The sequence below is a fragment of the Sesamum indicum genome, linkage group LG9 (genome assembly GCF_026168435.1).
Source record: "Sesamum indicum cultivar Baizhima isolate 11 linkage group LG9, ASM2616843v1, whole genome shotgun sequence".
Lineage (NCBI taxonomy): Eukaryota > Viridiplantae > Streptophyta > Magnoliopsida > Lamiales > Pedaliaceae > Sesamum > Sesamum indicum.
Genome location: NC_142665.1, coordinates 8,629,364 through 8,646,975, shown reverse-complemented (window position 1 = coordinate 8,646,975; position 17,612 = coordinate 8,629,364). Strand labels below are relative to the sequence as shown.

At 35.0% G+C, this 17,612-nt stretch overlaps 1 protein-coding gene and 1 pseudogene across 2 annotated transcripts; one reads left to right on the top strand and one right to left on the bottom strand.

Moving 5' to 3' along the window:
- Positions 1-4,082: 4,082 nt before the first annotated feature.
- Positions 4,083-9,031, bottom strand: LOC148786857 (uncharacterized; annotated as a pseudogene).
- A 3,666-nt stretch (positions 9,032-12,697) lies between these two features.
- Positions 12,698-17,426, top strand: LOC105171118 (uncharacterized). Of its 2 annotated transcripts, XM_088884884.1 has the most exons (9): positions 12,698-12,856; positions 13,150-13,359; positions 13,541-13,772; positions 13,862-13,954; positions 14,441-14,585; positions 14,820-14,930; positions 15,016-15,098; positions 15,182-15,239; positions 17,095-17,426. In XM_088884884.1, the coding sequence occupies exons 3-9, from the start codon at positions 13,587-13,589 to the stop codon at positions 17,172-17,174; spliced, it is 756 nt and encodes a 251-aa protein (XP_088741010.1). In that variant the 5' UTR covers positions 12,698-12,856; positions 13,150-13,359; positions 13,541-13,586; the 3' UTR covers positions 17,175-17,426. The 2 variants fall into 2 exon arrangements, with proteins under 2 accessions (XP_088741010.1, XP_011090443.2); XM_011092141.3 differs by lacking the exon at positions 13,150-13,359 and having other exon boundaries at positions 12,700-12,856.
- The last annotated feature ends 186 nt before the right edge of the window (positions 17,427-17,612 follow it).

Genomic DNA, 17,612 nt, shown 5'->3' with positions numbered 1-17,612 from the left:
AAAGCTTCACAACTCTCTAATCATATTTTCTAGTTTGCAACTTAAACAACAAAGCACAAATTTTACTTGATCCACCGTTAATTGACATTGTCCAAATCGCGAGAATATTAAGTAATTATCGATTTTCATCATTAATTGACATAAATAAAATGGTGAATAAATCTACAATCTCTAAATTTTGCACAAAAATTAATATTAATCTTTATATTTTATTCTAATGAAGTTATAATCGTATCACTTTTATATACATGCATATTAGATCATGAATCCATAGAACCAACCAAAGATTCAACACGTAGAATATGAGAGAGGACAAGGACATGACCAGACTTGTGGAATATGAAGAGAGATAATGGGAAGACTCGCACTTGTAGAATATGAGAGAGGATAAGAACAGGACTAGACTTGTGGAATATGAAGAGAGATAATGGGAAGACTAGACTTGCAAAGTATGAAGAAAAGACCCCGGCTTGCGGAATATGAAGAGAAGATAATGGGTCATGACGCTGATAGATTTTTGTACGTTATTGAAAGATTAATTGATAACTATTAAAAATTTTTAAATTTATTTATAAATAAATTATAGGTTGAAAAATTTGAACTAAAACTTGGAGTTTATTATAATATTTAAGAGCAAATTATATTAACTAAAAAATTAGGTAGAACGTAATGGATATTATATATATATATATATATATAAATATATAAGACAGAACTTGCAGAAAGCGTGGAGAAAATAATGCAAAGACACGTGCTTTTACTTTCTACTATGGAGGATAATTTCATTTTTCATACTTTAACTATGCTATTATATCAATTTTAGCATTATATATGATTAGCCTCATCAATTTTGGTCACATACGTTTGTTAACTATAATAATTTTAGTACTCTCCCTTAATTTGACCATAAAATCTAATGGAAAGGACCAATTTGGATGAAAACTATACGATACTTCTACAATAGAAAATCGAGAATATGGTGGCTTATCATGCTCTGTTGGCACTATCAGAATTGAATCTTATCAATATTCCTCTCGCATTTGTTGCAAGAGGCAGTGATAGGAGTGGCACTACTAGAAAAGAGGGAGGCGTATTGGCTCCATCGCCATGATGGCCATTCGGAAAAGGGAACGAGGCATTACTATAATTGATTGGGTGCATGGGCGAGTCACGTGGTCAAAAAACGAGCTTAGTTGATCAATGAGGATTCTGATTTTTTATTGGCGGAGACTGCAAAGAGTCTCACTGGGAGTTATGAAAATCCTTAGCTGAATTGTCAGAGTCTGGAGCCCCCTGGGATAGTTCAAAACCTTGTCGAACTATTAAAGCTCCACAGCCTCGGCTTGATTTTCCTCTCCAAAACCAAGTACTAGAAGAGGAGACATGACAAGCTGAAGGAAAGATTGAATTACTATGGAGTGGGGGTAGACTCCCAAGGTTAATCTGGTGGTCTTCTATTGCTTTGGCGATAAAGATATTGTGGTGTGGATACAATATATTCTCAAAATCATACAAATGCCTCGATTAAAGTAGATAAGAATCTGAACTGTGGAGGTTTAGTGGTGTTTATGGGCATCCAGAGGTGTGCAAATGTAAAGAAACGTGGAAACTATTATATTACTTGGGTCAGAGTTGTATTCATCTATGGTTATGTGTATAAGATTTCAACGAAATCTTACCCCAACATAAAAACAAAGGCATGGCGCTTCAAGCTTATTGGTAGATTTCAGGTTTTAGGATATGGCCTTTAGTGGCTTTTCGTACACTTGGTGCAATGGGAGGGATGCCCTGCATACGAGCTGAGAACGGCTTGACCGTACGTGCTGCTGTTCAAAGTGGTCGCAACTATTTCCTAGAGCCCAGGTTCATTTCAGTCAAGCTCAGACCACTCCTCCATTTGGGTGGACCTTGACCTGTGAGCCGACAGTGGTATTCGAGGATGGAAAAATAGATTTTGGTTCGAGGCAATATGGACAAAATCAGGAAGTTGTATGGATGTGATTAAGCAGTGCTGGGAGAGAGAGTTTCTAAGTGGTAAGCAACAAAGTTTTATCGAAAAATTGAGAGGTTGTTGTGTAGGCTTTCTGCGGTGGAACAAGGAGGTTTTTGGTAATGTTCTTGATTGATACAGTTACCTAATTGCTCGGATTCACAATCTGAAATAGTGGGAGCTGACAGCAAGCTCGAGGAAAAAATTATCAAATTTGAGGGTTGAATTGGAGGACATCTCAAGCAAGGAGGAACTTCTTTGGAAGTAAAAGGCCAAAGCATTGTGATTAAACAAGGGAGACAAGAATACGATGTTCTTTCATGCAAAGGCTAATGAGAGGAGAGTACAGAAGGAAGTCATAGCACTAAGGAATGAAGGGGGATTCTGGTTATGGATCCAAGGAGTATTAAAGAGATAGTGCAGTGTTATTTTACAGACATTTCCATTCCACACGACCCCAGAGTCAGTGATATGTGAAGCAGTAGATTCGGTGGAAATTTAAGTGACTGAAGCTATGAATGGAACATTGATTCCGCCATTTGTTGAGGACAAGATCACCTTATCTTTGAAACAAATGCATCCCCTAAAATCGCCAGAACCTGATGGTATTCCCTTATTTTTATCAAAAGTATTGGCATATTGTTGGTCTATCGGTTTCTAATTGCACATTGGATGTTCTTCATAATTGATTTTTGGATCATTTACTTAACTTACTCATATCGTGGTTCTACCTAAATGCCCTAACCTTGAGAATGTAACCCAATTTAAACCAATTAGTTTGGTAATGTGATCTATAAGCTAATATCTAAAGTTCAGGTGAATAAGATTATACCGTTTCTTGATTCTGTCATTTTTGCTTCCCAATTTGCATTTATTATGAGTTGTTTAATTACTTTCATTCGACATTTGTCTATTTAATCGTGATGTGTGTCACCACAGTTTCTTTTTTTTTTTCTTTTGAATAATGATCAATTTGGTTTCCTTTGCTCTGAATGGGGCATCCGCCAGGGTGATCCTTGGTCACCGTATCTTTTTTTGTTATGTGCAAAGGCCTTCAGCACCTTATTCAGCAAGCAAAAATCAAAGGCGGTATTGATGGAGTCCCCATTTCGTTGCAAGCCCCGCGAGTTTCCCACCTCCTATTTGCAGATGACACGTTGATTTTTTTGCGAGGCTTCTCACAAGGCCATATTTGTTATCAAGAATATTTTGCAAATTTTTAAGTAGCTTTTGGACTTAAAATCAATCTGGAGAAATCTACTTTAGTCCTTACCGGAAATATCCTTAGCACCCAAAGAGAGGAGTTAGGTACAATTCTTGGAGTGGCAGTCAAAGTAAAACATGAAAAGTATCTAGGACTTCCCTCGATAGTAGGTAGGTCAAATAATGAGGTCTTCAAAGGTATTAAGGACAATTTCTGGCAGAAGCTTAATGGATGGGCTACTAAGAAACTTCTCGAATCGGCCGTGTGGTGTTAATCAATTCTATTCTACAAGTAGTGCTAATGCCCATGGTTTGTCTATCTTGATGCTGGAACATAAATATTGTTTCCTTGCTCTATTTCAGTTGTTTTATTTTGCTGTAGAGCAGTTATCCCACATATATGACTTGTGGTGTTCTATGTGAATGTTGTTTTAAAATTTCATCAAATAACTTAAATGAGAAAAATATTGACTAGGTACCTAAAAGACCATTACTGATTATCGAGGATATCTTGGATAGTCAGCTTTAGATGGGGAACTATGTTATAGATTTCTAGTGAAGAGGCTAGGTAAGCCAACTATCAAGAGCACAAGGTCTGACAGAGAAGCGCATGCTAATTGATCAATATGCTCTTCAGAATGTTTCAACTGCTCAACTATTGATAAAAATAAGACAATAGTAACCCCACATATTACCTTCAACTCTCAAGTCTGTCTATGCTCCACCTATTTTATATAGGAATAACTAAAAACATAATGCTTAACCTCATATTCTTCTGCAGTGACTTTGAAGTCTGTTGTTGGCATATTGTTATAACAGAGTACGGACCATTAATGTACTCAAATGCATAAACCAATAACTATTAACTAAATGATAATTGCGAGCAACATCAGAAGCACTTCCATCTTTCTTCACATGCACCACATATCAGATCGATGGAAGTTGTGGTGTCAATTGGCAAATCTGTAACTGCAGTGAGGAATACAAGATATGGTGAGTAGGGATGATTGCGACCACAATAAGCTACTAAATGATCATAAGAATATATCCAAATAGCGGTAGCCTACTAGCTAAAATCTTCGAAGTAGCCAGCAGTTAAATAGGTAAAAAACATTGCATCATCAAGAATAGATGTTCTGCTTGAAAGAAACCAACCTTATTTTAGTTGTTATGATGAATCCAGGGGAAAGAATATGTAAAGTTACTTCTACATAGAGAGAGGACTAAAATCTCTTATCTGCTACATAAGAAACATTAGGGTATTGTTGAACACCCAATAACTTTCTGCTTACTACTTCATGGGGATAGAGAAGCTACACCTCCCTTTTTCCTGTTAGGATAATTTGCAATTCAAAATAGAGGATTTAATAGATATTGCAACCAAAATTATCCAATCAAAATGGGTTATTTGAGTATGATGTGGAGGATGTCATCATGCATGGAACGCTTAAGAAATGCGCCGTCATAATTAAACATTCTTAGCCAAACGAATTAAGCTGACACGCATCCACCAATAAGATTTAATTAGGAAATTTTAATATAACATGGCTAACACACAGGTCTTACATCTTTATTGTCTATAAAAGGATGAACACCCTAGATGAAGATATATAGAAAAAATTCTTAGAAATATTTTGCTGCAATATTCTTTGAAAGTCCTCTCACGACCTGATCCCATTCAAACAAAAAAATAACTTGACTCTTATTTTATTATTTAATTGACAATATGAACACGAACTCCCTAGCTAAATAAAGAAAGGAAATATAGCTTTTTTGGTAGTGACAGTGACACACAAATTCGGCGAAAATGGTTCAAGACATAAACAAGTAAGAGTTGCTGGAGATGAAGAGTTCCAGCAATTGAAGCAAATTTGCGGCAATCACATCACTACCAACAAGGGTTAAGATTGGGTCGGAATGTTAGCAAATTCCTTATCATTCATCTGCACATTAAACTGGGCATTTATAATTACATTACACTCCCTATTCAAAGGCAAAAGCTTACACAAATACCCAAGAAATATATTACACTAACACTCCTTAAGGGGGTGTATAGCTGTAATTTTGCAAAGGGCAGGGGGTGTCATGTATATGCACCAAAGTTAAATGAGCGTCATTATAATTTACCCTTGTATAAAAGAGGGATGTTGCTAGAGTCAACTGGTTTTAATCATGGCGTAATGGATTTGTTAAGAGGCAAGAATAAAGGAATTATCTCAACATAACAGAGCAATGGGAGATCAAAGCTTGGATAAATATGAAAAATAGAGAAGTGATCTTATTAAGAACTGAAAAATGCATTAAGACAGATGGAAGTCTTCATAAATATTTCAATACATTTTGAAAACTGTTAAATTGTTTATGATCAGCTGAGTTGTTTATACTCAAGTTCCTATTTGAGAGAGAAGAAACATGTAAGTATGAATTGTAAAGTGTTATGAAACAATGAGTATGAAATCAACACTTCAACGGATTCCTTTAGGAATTTGGAGAAGAGTTGATGCAAAAACAAAAGAAAGAACACAACATTCATCAGATATTCTCACATAAGACTTAGTTTAAAGGATTGAACTGTTGCAAACCAACCACCACTACCACCCCGGTAGATCTCCTACCATTAAGGACCAATAAAGAAGTGGTTGCATTCACAATTAGAAGAACATTTAGTTGGAAAAGGATAAATCCAGTTTTGAGTAGTTAGTGAGATGAAGACAATATTAAATTGCCCGACCCAAGTAGCGACAACCACAAATTGTGGACAAAGACGAGAAAGTCTATTGTCTAAAGCTTTACATTGTTTAAAAGTTAAAATAAGCACTAGGAACCTAGGATAACAAGATTGATAGTCATTTCCAAAGGAAAGGATTTGAAAGAAGTTAAAAGGAGCTATCACTGTATGTGAAGAAAGAAGGTACTCAAGATTTTCTCCAGGAAGAATCTAATGATAGTGCAAGAAATTTGAAAAACCACAATGGAGGAGTATAATTTGGGTCTTGTTAATGATCACGAAATCTAATTGGAGAGCTTGAAAGCAAAACAATATTTAGCACAATAGCTTAACTAAAGTAGTCATGGTCTATAAACATTCAACAACTCCGCAGTGACACTTGAGCTACAAATAAAGAGAGAATGCTAAAGGTAATTTGTAATTCAAAATTTTCCAGTATAATACATTGAGCAAGCAAATCCAATTAAAATGAATCACTTGAATGTGATAAGAATGTTTTCGTCATGTGTGGAAGTGCTGAGAAATGAGCTTGTTAAATATTCTTCGCCAATCAAATTCCTAGACACTCCACCTATAAGGCATGTTTTTCGTGCCTCCAAAGCCAATTTGAAGATGCGCATCTTGTCAAGATTTCCACAATGCATTAGCTTTTAACCAAGAGGGATACGCATGGAATTATTTACTCGCACACTAGGATATGTTTCTATGTAATGGTTTTAAATCATTCTGTAGTATCAACCACACCGAGAAGAAACAATGCTCAGTGAAAGAAATATTTCTTTTAGCACCTCAGAGAAATTCTTCTAAGTTGCACTGAAACCGCTATTAAAAAACGTGTCATATAATTTTGATTAACATGTTTTGCCCTCCTACTTATCCAATCTCCCTTTCAACTATATATTTGAACCCAAAAGCCCCAACCATTTTCAATTACTCATTACTATATCTATGTCACTATTTAATCATATCAATCAGTTTGAGATGCCATTCATCATGTTTCATACAAGTAACTAACAGAGCCTAACCTTTGATTGCAAATAAGATCTCCACTTTCTATGACACAAACAATTAGGATTTTTAGTTCTGCTGTGATGCAGATAAGATTATCTGTTGTATTTAAAAAAGCGACTATGGTACATGATTAAACTTAACTTCTTGCTTGCTAAAATTTAATTAGTTTTTGGATCTTTTGTTACTATAAGTTTGTTAGGTATTAAATCTGCTTATATTAATACGTTTTGAAAAATTATGATGCAATATGTACAAGGTTGATAGGTCAACGTAGTGATAGAATGAGAGTGTGGTATTTACTTAATAATCATGATTGCAAGAATACGAAAGTAGATCTACCTTTCATTTTAAATATTTACATGACAGGATTCTATGTTAACTCCCTAAAGAATAAGGCAGGAGATAAATGACTAAAACTGATGGCCAAAGCATTATCTAGTTAGCAGATGCATGCATTCAATTTGAGCACAAGCACACTGAGCTAATTAATGTGTACCTGATGTAGTATCATATAATTGCTGCTGGTTAGTTTCCTCGTTTGTTGAAATTCCAACCTAAACATAAAAGTAGTAATGTGTCGTTATATACAAAGCAGGAATTGCTTTCTCGATGTTGTAGGTGGTTGAAAACAACATACCACAAAAACATGGTGGACGTCCTCTCTTCCAGTATTAACATAGTCCTACATATCTACTAACTTGCGAGAATTCCTTGAAATGCCTAGAATCACAATTGCAGGAACTTTAATCATATGCTGGTAATTGCACGCAATGGAATGAATAACCCAATTACTTCAAAAGCACAACCTATTATACGAGAATTGGCAGGTAAATGTCGAGTGATGGGTTCATAAATGACATTCATCAATGTTTCTTTCATGTCATTTGTACGTATACGAGACTTCTGGAGTAACTCTACTACATCAATTCCATAAACCAAGCTCATGCGAAGGACTATTTAACCAATCAAGGAGAAAACAAAGAGGAAATGAATTAACATTTCATGATTTTTCATAAACAGTGAAGAAAAATCAAACAATTAGAGAGAGAGAAAAAATAAATAAATAGATTAAATTCATAGTCTGATAAGCTTATGTCACTAGGTTGACTCACACATGAGGCCACTAAAGTAAGGTAACGTTCTTGGAATTCGAACTTGTGGTTTAACTTCAAATAGAGCTCCATCTGCATTTTCACATAAATAGCCCCTATCAAGCATACTTGTTAAATGGGCTATCTAGAATTGCTTTTAGAGCTTACATATCAGATTTGGAATGAATTAATCTTATAATAATTATAGGAGGAAAAAGATAATATATATAACACTATTGCCATGATCTTGAATAATTCGACAGTTGCTCTACTTTTCTACTATATAGCATTAGTTTAATTGACACAACTTCAGACTCCCCACTCCCCAGTACTACAAAAATAACTTTTATGGTAGTATCTCTAAAGTGCACTATTTAGTCCTTTTTTCAAGTTGTTTAAAGAGAATTACTGTTGTATCTGCAGGTCTCCAGTCAAGCTTGTTATAATATTGATTTATAAGCCAACTAGATCTTTCCCACATCTGCATTCTCAAAATATAACACCAAGTTACCAACGAGAAAGTAACCCTGCCAGAATATGAATGGCAGATAAAGATAACAAATTTAGAAAAGTTCTAATAGAAAACAAAAATTTGGTCATTGTGCATCTCATTAAATAGAAAAGAGAGAAAGACACAAACCACGTGTGCGATCTGAGACATGTAACCATTGGGATTTTTATTCTTTCGTAGAAGAGCTTCTTCATCATCAATCCCATTTGCAACTACCCACCTCTTCAATAATATAGAAATTCAGGGCAATTTCATATTTAAGAAGTTGATATATTAAACAATCAAATATTTTAGTAAAATAACAAAAATACCTTTTTAATAAAAGCTTTTATGATGGCAGCATTGTCAAGGATGAAGGAAATCCTGGGTTTCTGATTATGGAACTCAACAAGGGTTTGACGTGTGAGGTGCTCCCTCACTTCTTCATGTGAAGTTTCTTCTATTTTTATCTTCTTTGCTACACACAGGCGAGATGAACAAGCTCTTAAACTCTTCATCCTTCTCAACTCTCTATTGCGGCTAAAATGTGGACTTCTTCTCAACCTAAAATAATGATTGGAAGTGAGATGAAAAAACAAAACCTGGAATTTATTTTGCAGTTAAAAAGTGAAAAAGAGAGTTTCAGAGTAGCAATTCGGAGGAGAAATTATTTCAAAAATATAAAAAAAAAATTCAAAATTGGGGTGATTTTCAATTTGTTATAGATATGGGCAGTAATGTGTTGTCAAAACACGATGCTAGGGGTGGCAAGGAGTCGAGCTCGAGCTCAATTCTGTAATCTGGTCGAGCTCAAGTTCGATACTGTAATTTGAAGGTAGTCAACGAGTTCGTTGCATGGTAAAAGGAAACCCATGTAGAATTTCGATCTCCCTCCTATAGATCTGCTGAGATGGAGGGTGAGAAAATGATAACCGAATGGGCTATCTAATACTTAGAGCTCCATGTTGAAGACCCACACAGGCCACGATTCGTGGGAATTATATAAGTCCACACTTCAGCCTCGAGACTAGGCTCTCCTGACACCTCTGTCGCATATATGAGTCGAGCAAAACCTGGCTCATTCCATATCTCAAGTAACCTTTTTTATAAACATAGGTCGTGTACTGTCCTTTATTGATCGACAAACTAAATTTTCCTACCGGATGCATGTAGGCTTCTGCTTTCAGCCATCAATTGTCATTGAAGTGTACATACTGGCGACACAAGAAGCTTGCCACTAAGAAGCTACTTGAAGAGGAGAGAGCCGAGTTAGCGACCTATGAAAAAGAGATGGCTGAACTCGAGGCACAACTACGAGCACAAGCACTAAAATTCCAATTTGCAATCACTGTTGCTGAAGAATCGACTAAGGTTGAAGGCTTCTCTGCAGGTCACATGCCTGGCCGAGAAGAGGGGTTGAAGGAAAGCCGAGCTGAAGGTCGCGAGGAGTACCTCACTTCAGAAGATCACAAGCACCAACTGGAAGTTGCTCGCAACCAGGGTCACGATAGATATCTGGCATCCAACGATCACAAGAAACTTCTATCGGATACTCGAATACAGGGTGCCAGAGACTTCTCGAAGTCCTCTGCATTTTAGGTCGCTGTCGAGATCAAATCTATCGACTACCTGTTGCAAGGCTTTGATCATTGTACCTCACAAGTCTAAAAGCTGAAGGGCATTGTAGAGGGTTCCGACACCAGCTAGCTCGACCCCACTCTAGATGGCTACCTCTCAAGTATGAGTGAGTTTCTTAAACCTCTTCTCTAAGCACTTTGTATTTTTGTTATCTTCTCTCTTTTTCTAACATTTTTCGATGTTGGACTCTTTATTCTTAGGTTCCGCAAATGCTGCTTTTTTGTTTTTATTACCTTTTGATCTAAAATCCATCTTTGAATTCCTAAAAAAGAATTCGAACCTTTGATTTCTACCAAAGGAATACTTGTTGGAACTCTCTCTGTTTAATTACTTCTCTAGCAATACATAGTCCGAATTGGGAGAAATTATTTAAAAAATGTGAATCTTTTTTTCAAAATTAGGGTGAATTTTAATTTATTATAGATAACTGAAATCACACTTTTGTAATTTAAAAAAAAAAACAACTGTTGTGTAGCCCTCAAAATCGCCGCCACCTTCTCTTTAAAATTCCGGCGCCATCACGGCGAGTTGTCGGCCGCCAAACATACCGTTCGACTCTCCTTGATGAGACAAATATTTTTCCTCAAACAATTTCAAATTTTATCAACTGTAGACAATGGGCTTTTAACACGACCACCGCACCTTTCCGTCGTCGATTCGCCGCCACTGGAGCGACCCACGATTGCGGACCACCACTACTGGACTTGCCTCGGCCTAAGGGTTCTAACAAGACCAGCCTTGCACAATTTTTATCAAGTATTTGTTGAGATCTGAAAATTTGAAGATTTTTCCACCGAAAACATTCGCTTTGAAGCTATTTGCCGTCGTTTCCCCACCTTTAGGATGAATCATGGCCTGGGAGTACCATCGTTCGAATCCCTTCGTCCAGACAATTCCAACGAGACTAGCCTTGCTCAATTTCATCAAGTATTTGTTGAGATCGAAAAATTTGGAGCTTTTCCGTCGTGAACATTCGCGCTGTAGTTGTTTGCCGTCATTTGTTCGCAGGTTAGGATGAATCGCTTGGGACCACCGGCGTCGAATCCTCTCATTCAGACGATTCCAACAAGACCAAATTTGCCTCATTTTCATCAACGATTAACCGAGATCTAAATTTTTGATTTTTTCCTGCTTTGACCACATTTTATTTTTATTTCTGTTAAGAACTGTGATTTCAAATCGCGGTTCTTAGCTTATTTGTTTTTTTAAATTACAAAAGTGTCACCACAATCTATGATCACGGTGACATGAAATTTAAATTATTTTTTTAAAAGATGGTCAGCACCATGTAGGGTGGCAAATGAGTCGAGTTGGCTCGATTTTGAGCTCGACTCGAGCTCGAAAAATTCGAGCACGAGTCGAGCCAGCTCGAGCTCGAGCTCAATTGTTTTTGGCTCGGGAGCCTTTTTTATTTTTAAATTTTTTATATATTTATTTTATATTTAATATTTGATCAATTTTACAATCAAAATTGACCATATATTATAATTATTAATCAATTTTATTTTGGATAATATTTTATGGTACTTTTATATATATACATTTAATCTTTATATAAAAATAAATTTAATCAACAACTTAGTAAGTTATAATATTTTATGTAATTAAAATTATTACTTAATATGATATATATAAATTTTATGTTATATTTTAATATATTTTTGTATTACATTATACTTTTTTTAAATTGACAAGTAATTCATTTATGATTTTTTATTATTTATATATTTATGTTAAAATTTAGTAATTCCTATAAATTAATCTAATAATAATAATAATAATAATAATAATAATAATAACAATAATAATAAATAATGATGATGATTATGATGATGATGATGATGAAATTGACAAGTAATTCATTTATGATTTTTTATTATTTATAAATTTATGTTAAAATTTAGTAATTTCTATAAATTAATCTAATAATAATAATAATAATAACAATAATAATAATAATGATGATGATTATGATGATGATGATGATGATTGAAGAATTCTAATTATTATTTTATTATATATATATATATAATAAAATTAAAAAGTTTAATCAATAATTACAATATCTTAAAATTCGAGCATCCGATTCTTATGAAATTTTAAGTATATACACGATTGTGTACATTAGATCATATAAGACGATATCATTTAAAATCATATGGCTTGATTCAACAATACATCGTATTGAATGATTATCTTATGTTTCGAGTACGATATCTCGACATCCGTATATCTAATAAGTCTAAAACTTACCAAATGCATTTTTCTGTAAGTTTGATCATATCTAATGATTTGATCTGAATTTTGATGACTCGACTAATCCATGTTGTTCAACAATATAAGATGATAGCTACATCAATGTTATACTAACATTTATAAATATATAAATTTTGTAAATTGTGAATATATATTAATTTCAACCATATATATGCAAAAATTTGATGATTCCATCCTATGATTTAAAATAATAGTAATAATAATAATAATAATAATAATAATAATAATAATAATAATAATAATAATACAACTAAAATAAAAAACCGATCTCTTTTTCGTTTCTTCTTCCTTTTTCTTTCTCTTTCTATCTCCATTCTCCTCTCTCGTTTCTTCCCCAAACCCAACTCTTAGAACCCTAGCCCCAAATTCACGGCAACAAGGACGGCAACGAGGACGACGACGAGTACGGCAACGAGTACGGCTTCCAGGTATTCTTCTTCTTTTTCTTGGGTTTGGGTGTGTTTTTAGTATCTTCTGTTTTCTATAACCAAAACTAGTTGAAGAAAGGATGAAAGTTGTGGTGGTCTGGTAAAGATTGTACCCTTCTGACTTCTGAGTTTCATTTGAGGGCCCGAAGATGTGTTACCTAAAGTAACCCCCCAAAAAGAGAAAATCGAGAGTTAACGTAGTAACCCTTTGTGCCTCAGTTCATGACTGTTGTAGCAGTTTATATGTAAGAGTAAAGATCTATTATCATACTAATGGCATTTGCAACTTGCAGGAGCTTAATGTGCCAGAGAAGGACGTTGAGGAGTTATTAGTCTCCCTTATCCTGGATAATCGGATTCAGGGGCACATTGATCAAGTGAATCGGATTCAGGGGCACATTGATCAAGTGAATCGGATTCAGGGGCACATTGACAGTTCGAGCTCGACAAAAATGGTCGAGCTCGACTCATTGCCACCCCTAGCACCGTGTTTTGAGAACACGGTGCTGCCCATATCTATAACAAATTGAAATTCACCCCAATTCTGCAATTTTTTTTTTTAACATTTTTTAAATAATTTCTCCTCTGAATTGCTACCCTGAAACTCTCTTTTCACTTTTTAACTGCAAAATAGTTTCCAGCTTCTGTTTTTTCATCTCACTTCCAATCATTAAATGCTTTCAGGTTGAGAAGAAGTCCACATCTTGGCGGCAGCAGAGAGTTGAGAAAGATGGAGGGTTTAAGGGCTGGTTCATCTCGCCTGTGTGTAGGGAAGAAGAGAAAAATAGAAGAAACTTCACATGAAGAAGTGAGAGAGCACCTCACACGTCAAGCCCTTGTTGAGTCCCATAATCAGAAACCCAGGATTTCCTTCATCCTTGACAATGCTGCCATCAGAAAAGCTTTCATTAAAAAGGTATTTTTGTTATTTTACTAAAATATTTGATTGTTTAATATATCAGCTTCTTAAATATGAAATTGCCCTGAATTTCTATATTATTGAAGAGGTGGGTAGTTGCGAATGGGATTGACGATGAAGAAGCTCTTCTACGACAGAATAAAAATCCCAATGATTACATGTCTCAGATTGCACACGTGGTTTGTCTTTCTCTCTTTTCTATTTAATGAGATGCACAATGACCAAGTTTTTGTTTTCTATTAGAACTTTTCTAAACCTGTTATCTTTATCTGCCATTCATATTTTGGCAGGGTTACTTTCTCGTTGGTAGCTTGGTGTTATATTTTGAGTATGGAGATGTGGGAAAGATCTAGTTGGCTTATCAATCAATATTATAACAAGCTTGACTGGAGACCTGCAGATACAACAGTGATTCTCTTTAAACAATTTGAAAAAGGGTTAAATAGTGCACTTTAGAGATACTACCAGAAAAGTTATTTTTGCAGTACTGGGGAGTGGGGAGTGCTGAAGTTGTGTCAATTAAACTAATGCTATATAGTAGAAAAATAGAGCAACTGTCGAATTATTCAAGATCATGGCAATAGTGTTATATATATATTATATTTTTTTATCTTTTTCCTCCTATAATTATTATAAGATTAATTCATTCCAAATCTGATATGCAGGCTCTAAAAGCAATTCTAGATAGCCCACTTAACAAGTATGGCTTGATAGGGGCTATTTATGTGAAAATTGCAGATGGAGCGCTATTTGAAGTTAAACCACACGTTCGAATTCCAAGAACGTTGCCTCGCTTTAGTGGCCTCATGTGTGAGTCAACATAGTGACATAATCTTATCATACTAATGTGTGAGCCAACATAGTGACATAATCTTATCATACTATGTATCTTATCTATTTATTTATTTTTTCTCTCTCTCTAATTGTTGATTTTTCTTCACTATTTATTAAAAATCATGAAAATGTTAGTTCATTTCCTCTTTGTTTTCTCCTTTATTGGTTAAATAGTCCTTCACATGAGCTTGGTTTATGGAATTGATGTAGTGGAGTTACTCCAGAAGTCTCGCATACGTACAAATGACACGAATGAAACTTTGATGAGTGTTATTCAGGAACCCGTCACTCGACATTTACCTGCCAATTCTCGTATAATAGGTGTGCTTTTGAAGTAATTGAATTATTCATTCCATTGCATGCAAGTACCAGCATATGATTAAAGTTCCTGCAATCATGATTCTAGGCATTTCAAGGAATTCTCGCAAGTTAGTAGATATGTTGGACTATGTTAATGCTGCAAGAGAGGACGTGCACCTTGTTTTTGTGGTATGTTGTTTTCAACCACCTACAACATCGGGAAAGCAATTCCCGCTTTGTATATAACAAAACATTGCTACTTTTATATTTAGGTTGGAATTTCAACAAGCAAGGAAATTAACCAGCAGCAATTAGATGATACTATATCAGGTACACTTTAATTAGCTCAGTGTGCTTGTGCTCAGATTGAATGCATGCATCTACTAACTAGATAATGCTTTGGCCATCAATTTTAGTCATTTATCTCCTGCCTCATTTTTGAGGGAGTTGACATAGAATCCCTTCATGTAAACATTTGAAATGAAATATAGATCTACTTTGGTATTCTTGCAATCATGATTATTAATTAAATACCATACTCTTATTCTATCACTGCATTCACCTGTCAACCTTGTACGTATTGCATCATAATTTTTCAAAACAAATTAATATAAGCAGATTTAATACCTAACAAACTTATAGTAACAAAAGATCCAAAAACTAAGCCAGCAAGAAGTTAAGTCAAAGCAGAACTAAAAACCCTAATTGTCTGTGTCATAGAAGGTGGAGATCTGATTTGCGATCAAAGGTTAGGCTCTGTTAGTTGCTTGTATGAAACATGATGAATGGCATCTCAAACTGATTGATATGATTAAATAGCGACATAGATGTAGTAATGAGTAATTCAAAATGGTTGGGGCTTTTGGGTTCAAATATATAGTAATATAGTTGAAAGGGAGATTGGATAAATAGGAGGGTAGAACATGTTAATCAAAATCATATGACATATTTTTTAATAGAGGTTTCAGTGCAACTTTGAAAAATTTCTCTGAGATGCTAAACGAAATATTTCTTTCACTGAGCATTGTTTCTTCTCGGTGTGGTTGATACTACTGAATGATTTAAAACCATTATATAGAAACATATCCTAGTGTGCAAGTAACTATTTCTATGTGTATCCCTCTTGGTTAAAGCTAATGCATTATGGAAATCTTGGCAAGATGCGCATCTTCAATTGGCTTGGAGGCATGAAATTGTGCCTTATAGGTGGAGTGTCTGGGAATTTGATTGGCAAAGAATATTTAACAAGCTCATTTCTCAACACTTCCACACATGACAACAACATTCTCATCACGTTCAAGTGATTCATTTTAATTGGATAATTTTGCTTGCGTCATGTATTATGCTGTAAAATTTTGAATTACAAATTACCTCTAGCATTCTCTCTTCATTTGTAGCTCAAGTGTCACTGTGGAATTGCTAAATGTTTTTTGGACCATGACTACTTTAGTTAAGTTATAGTGCTAAATGTTTTTTTGCTTTCAAGCTCTCCAGTTAGATTTCATGATCATTAGCAAGACTTCTTTGAAATGATGCCAAAGTTCAATATGCTGTTGACCTGGCATGGTAAAGTAGGTGGTTTTTATTTTTTAGTGGGGTAAACTAGGTTTTTATAGTTGGCCTATTGTCGGAGAAAATCATTGTGGGAGCCAGGAGTGTACTGCCTTTTAACTTCTATGGATATTTTTCTCAGCAAAACAACTCCTCGAGTGGCTTTAGTGGCAGAAATATATTTTGTTTTTTCTAATAATAGTGGTATGCTCTTTTTCTTTTCTATGCCCGTGAACTTACTTTTGTACCTGAGAAAAATACATAGTTAGGTGTACTTGTGTGTTCATGAGGTGACACCAATCACTGTTAGTGTAAGAAATGAGCTTATTATCTTTTCCTTTGACATACTTAATGTTGAGTTTTCTCACCCCTTGAACTCATAAATCTATAATGAAGGCAATTGGATGAACATATCAGAGCTAAAATTAAGTAAAACAACTAAAATAAGGTTGGTTTCTTCCAAGCAGACATCTGTTCTCGATGATGCAAATGTTTTTTACCTATTTAACTGTTGGCTACTGCAAAGATTTTAGCTAGTAGGCTACCGCTATTTGGATATATTCTTATGATCATTTAGTAGCTTATTGTGGTCGCAATCATCCCTACTCACTGTATCTTGTATTCCTCACTGCAGTTACAGATTTGCCAGTTGACGCCACAGCTTCCATCGATCTGATATGTGGTGCATGTGAAGAAAGATGGAAGTGCTTCTGATGTTGCTTGCAAACTTATCATTTAGTTAATAGTTATTGGTTTATGCATTTGAGTAAATTAATGGTCCGTACTCTGTTATAACAATATGCCAACAACAGACTTCACAGTCACTACAGAAGAATATGAGGTTAAGCATTATGCTTTTAGTTATTCCTATATAAAATAGGCGGAGCATAGACAGACTTGAGAGTTGAAGGTAATATGTGGGGGTACTATTGTCTTATTTTTATCAATAGTTGAGCAGTTGAAACATTCTGATGAGCATATTGATCAATTAGCATGCTTTTCTCCGTCAGGTCCCTGTACTCTCGGTAGTTGGCTTACGTACCCTCTTCACTAGAAATCTACAACATACTTCCCAATTTAAAGCTGACTATCCAAGATATCCTCGAGAATCAGTAATGGTCTTTTGGGTAGCTTGTCAACATTTTTCTCTCA

What these genes read in the sequence shown, in the direction of transcription:
- LOC105171118 (XM_088884884.1), top strand. Translation starts at nt 13,587, where the DNA reads ATGGAGGGTTTAAGGGCTGGTTCATCTCGCCTGTGTGTAGGGAAGAAG. An exon ending in GAAAAGCTTTCATTAAAAAG is followed by an intron (nt 13,773 to 13,861) that starts GTATTTTTGTTA and finishes ATATTATTGAAG; the next exon opens with AGGTGGGTAGTTGCGAATGG. An exon ending in TCGCTTTAGTGGCCTCATGT is followed by an intron (nt 14,586 to 14,819) that starts GTGAGTCAACAT and finishes GAATTGATGTAG; the next exon opens with TGGAGTTACTCCAGAAGTCT.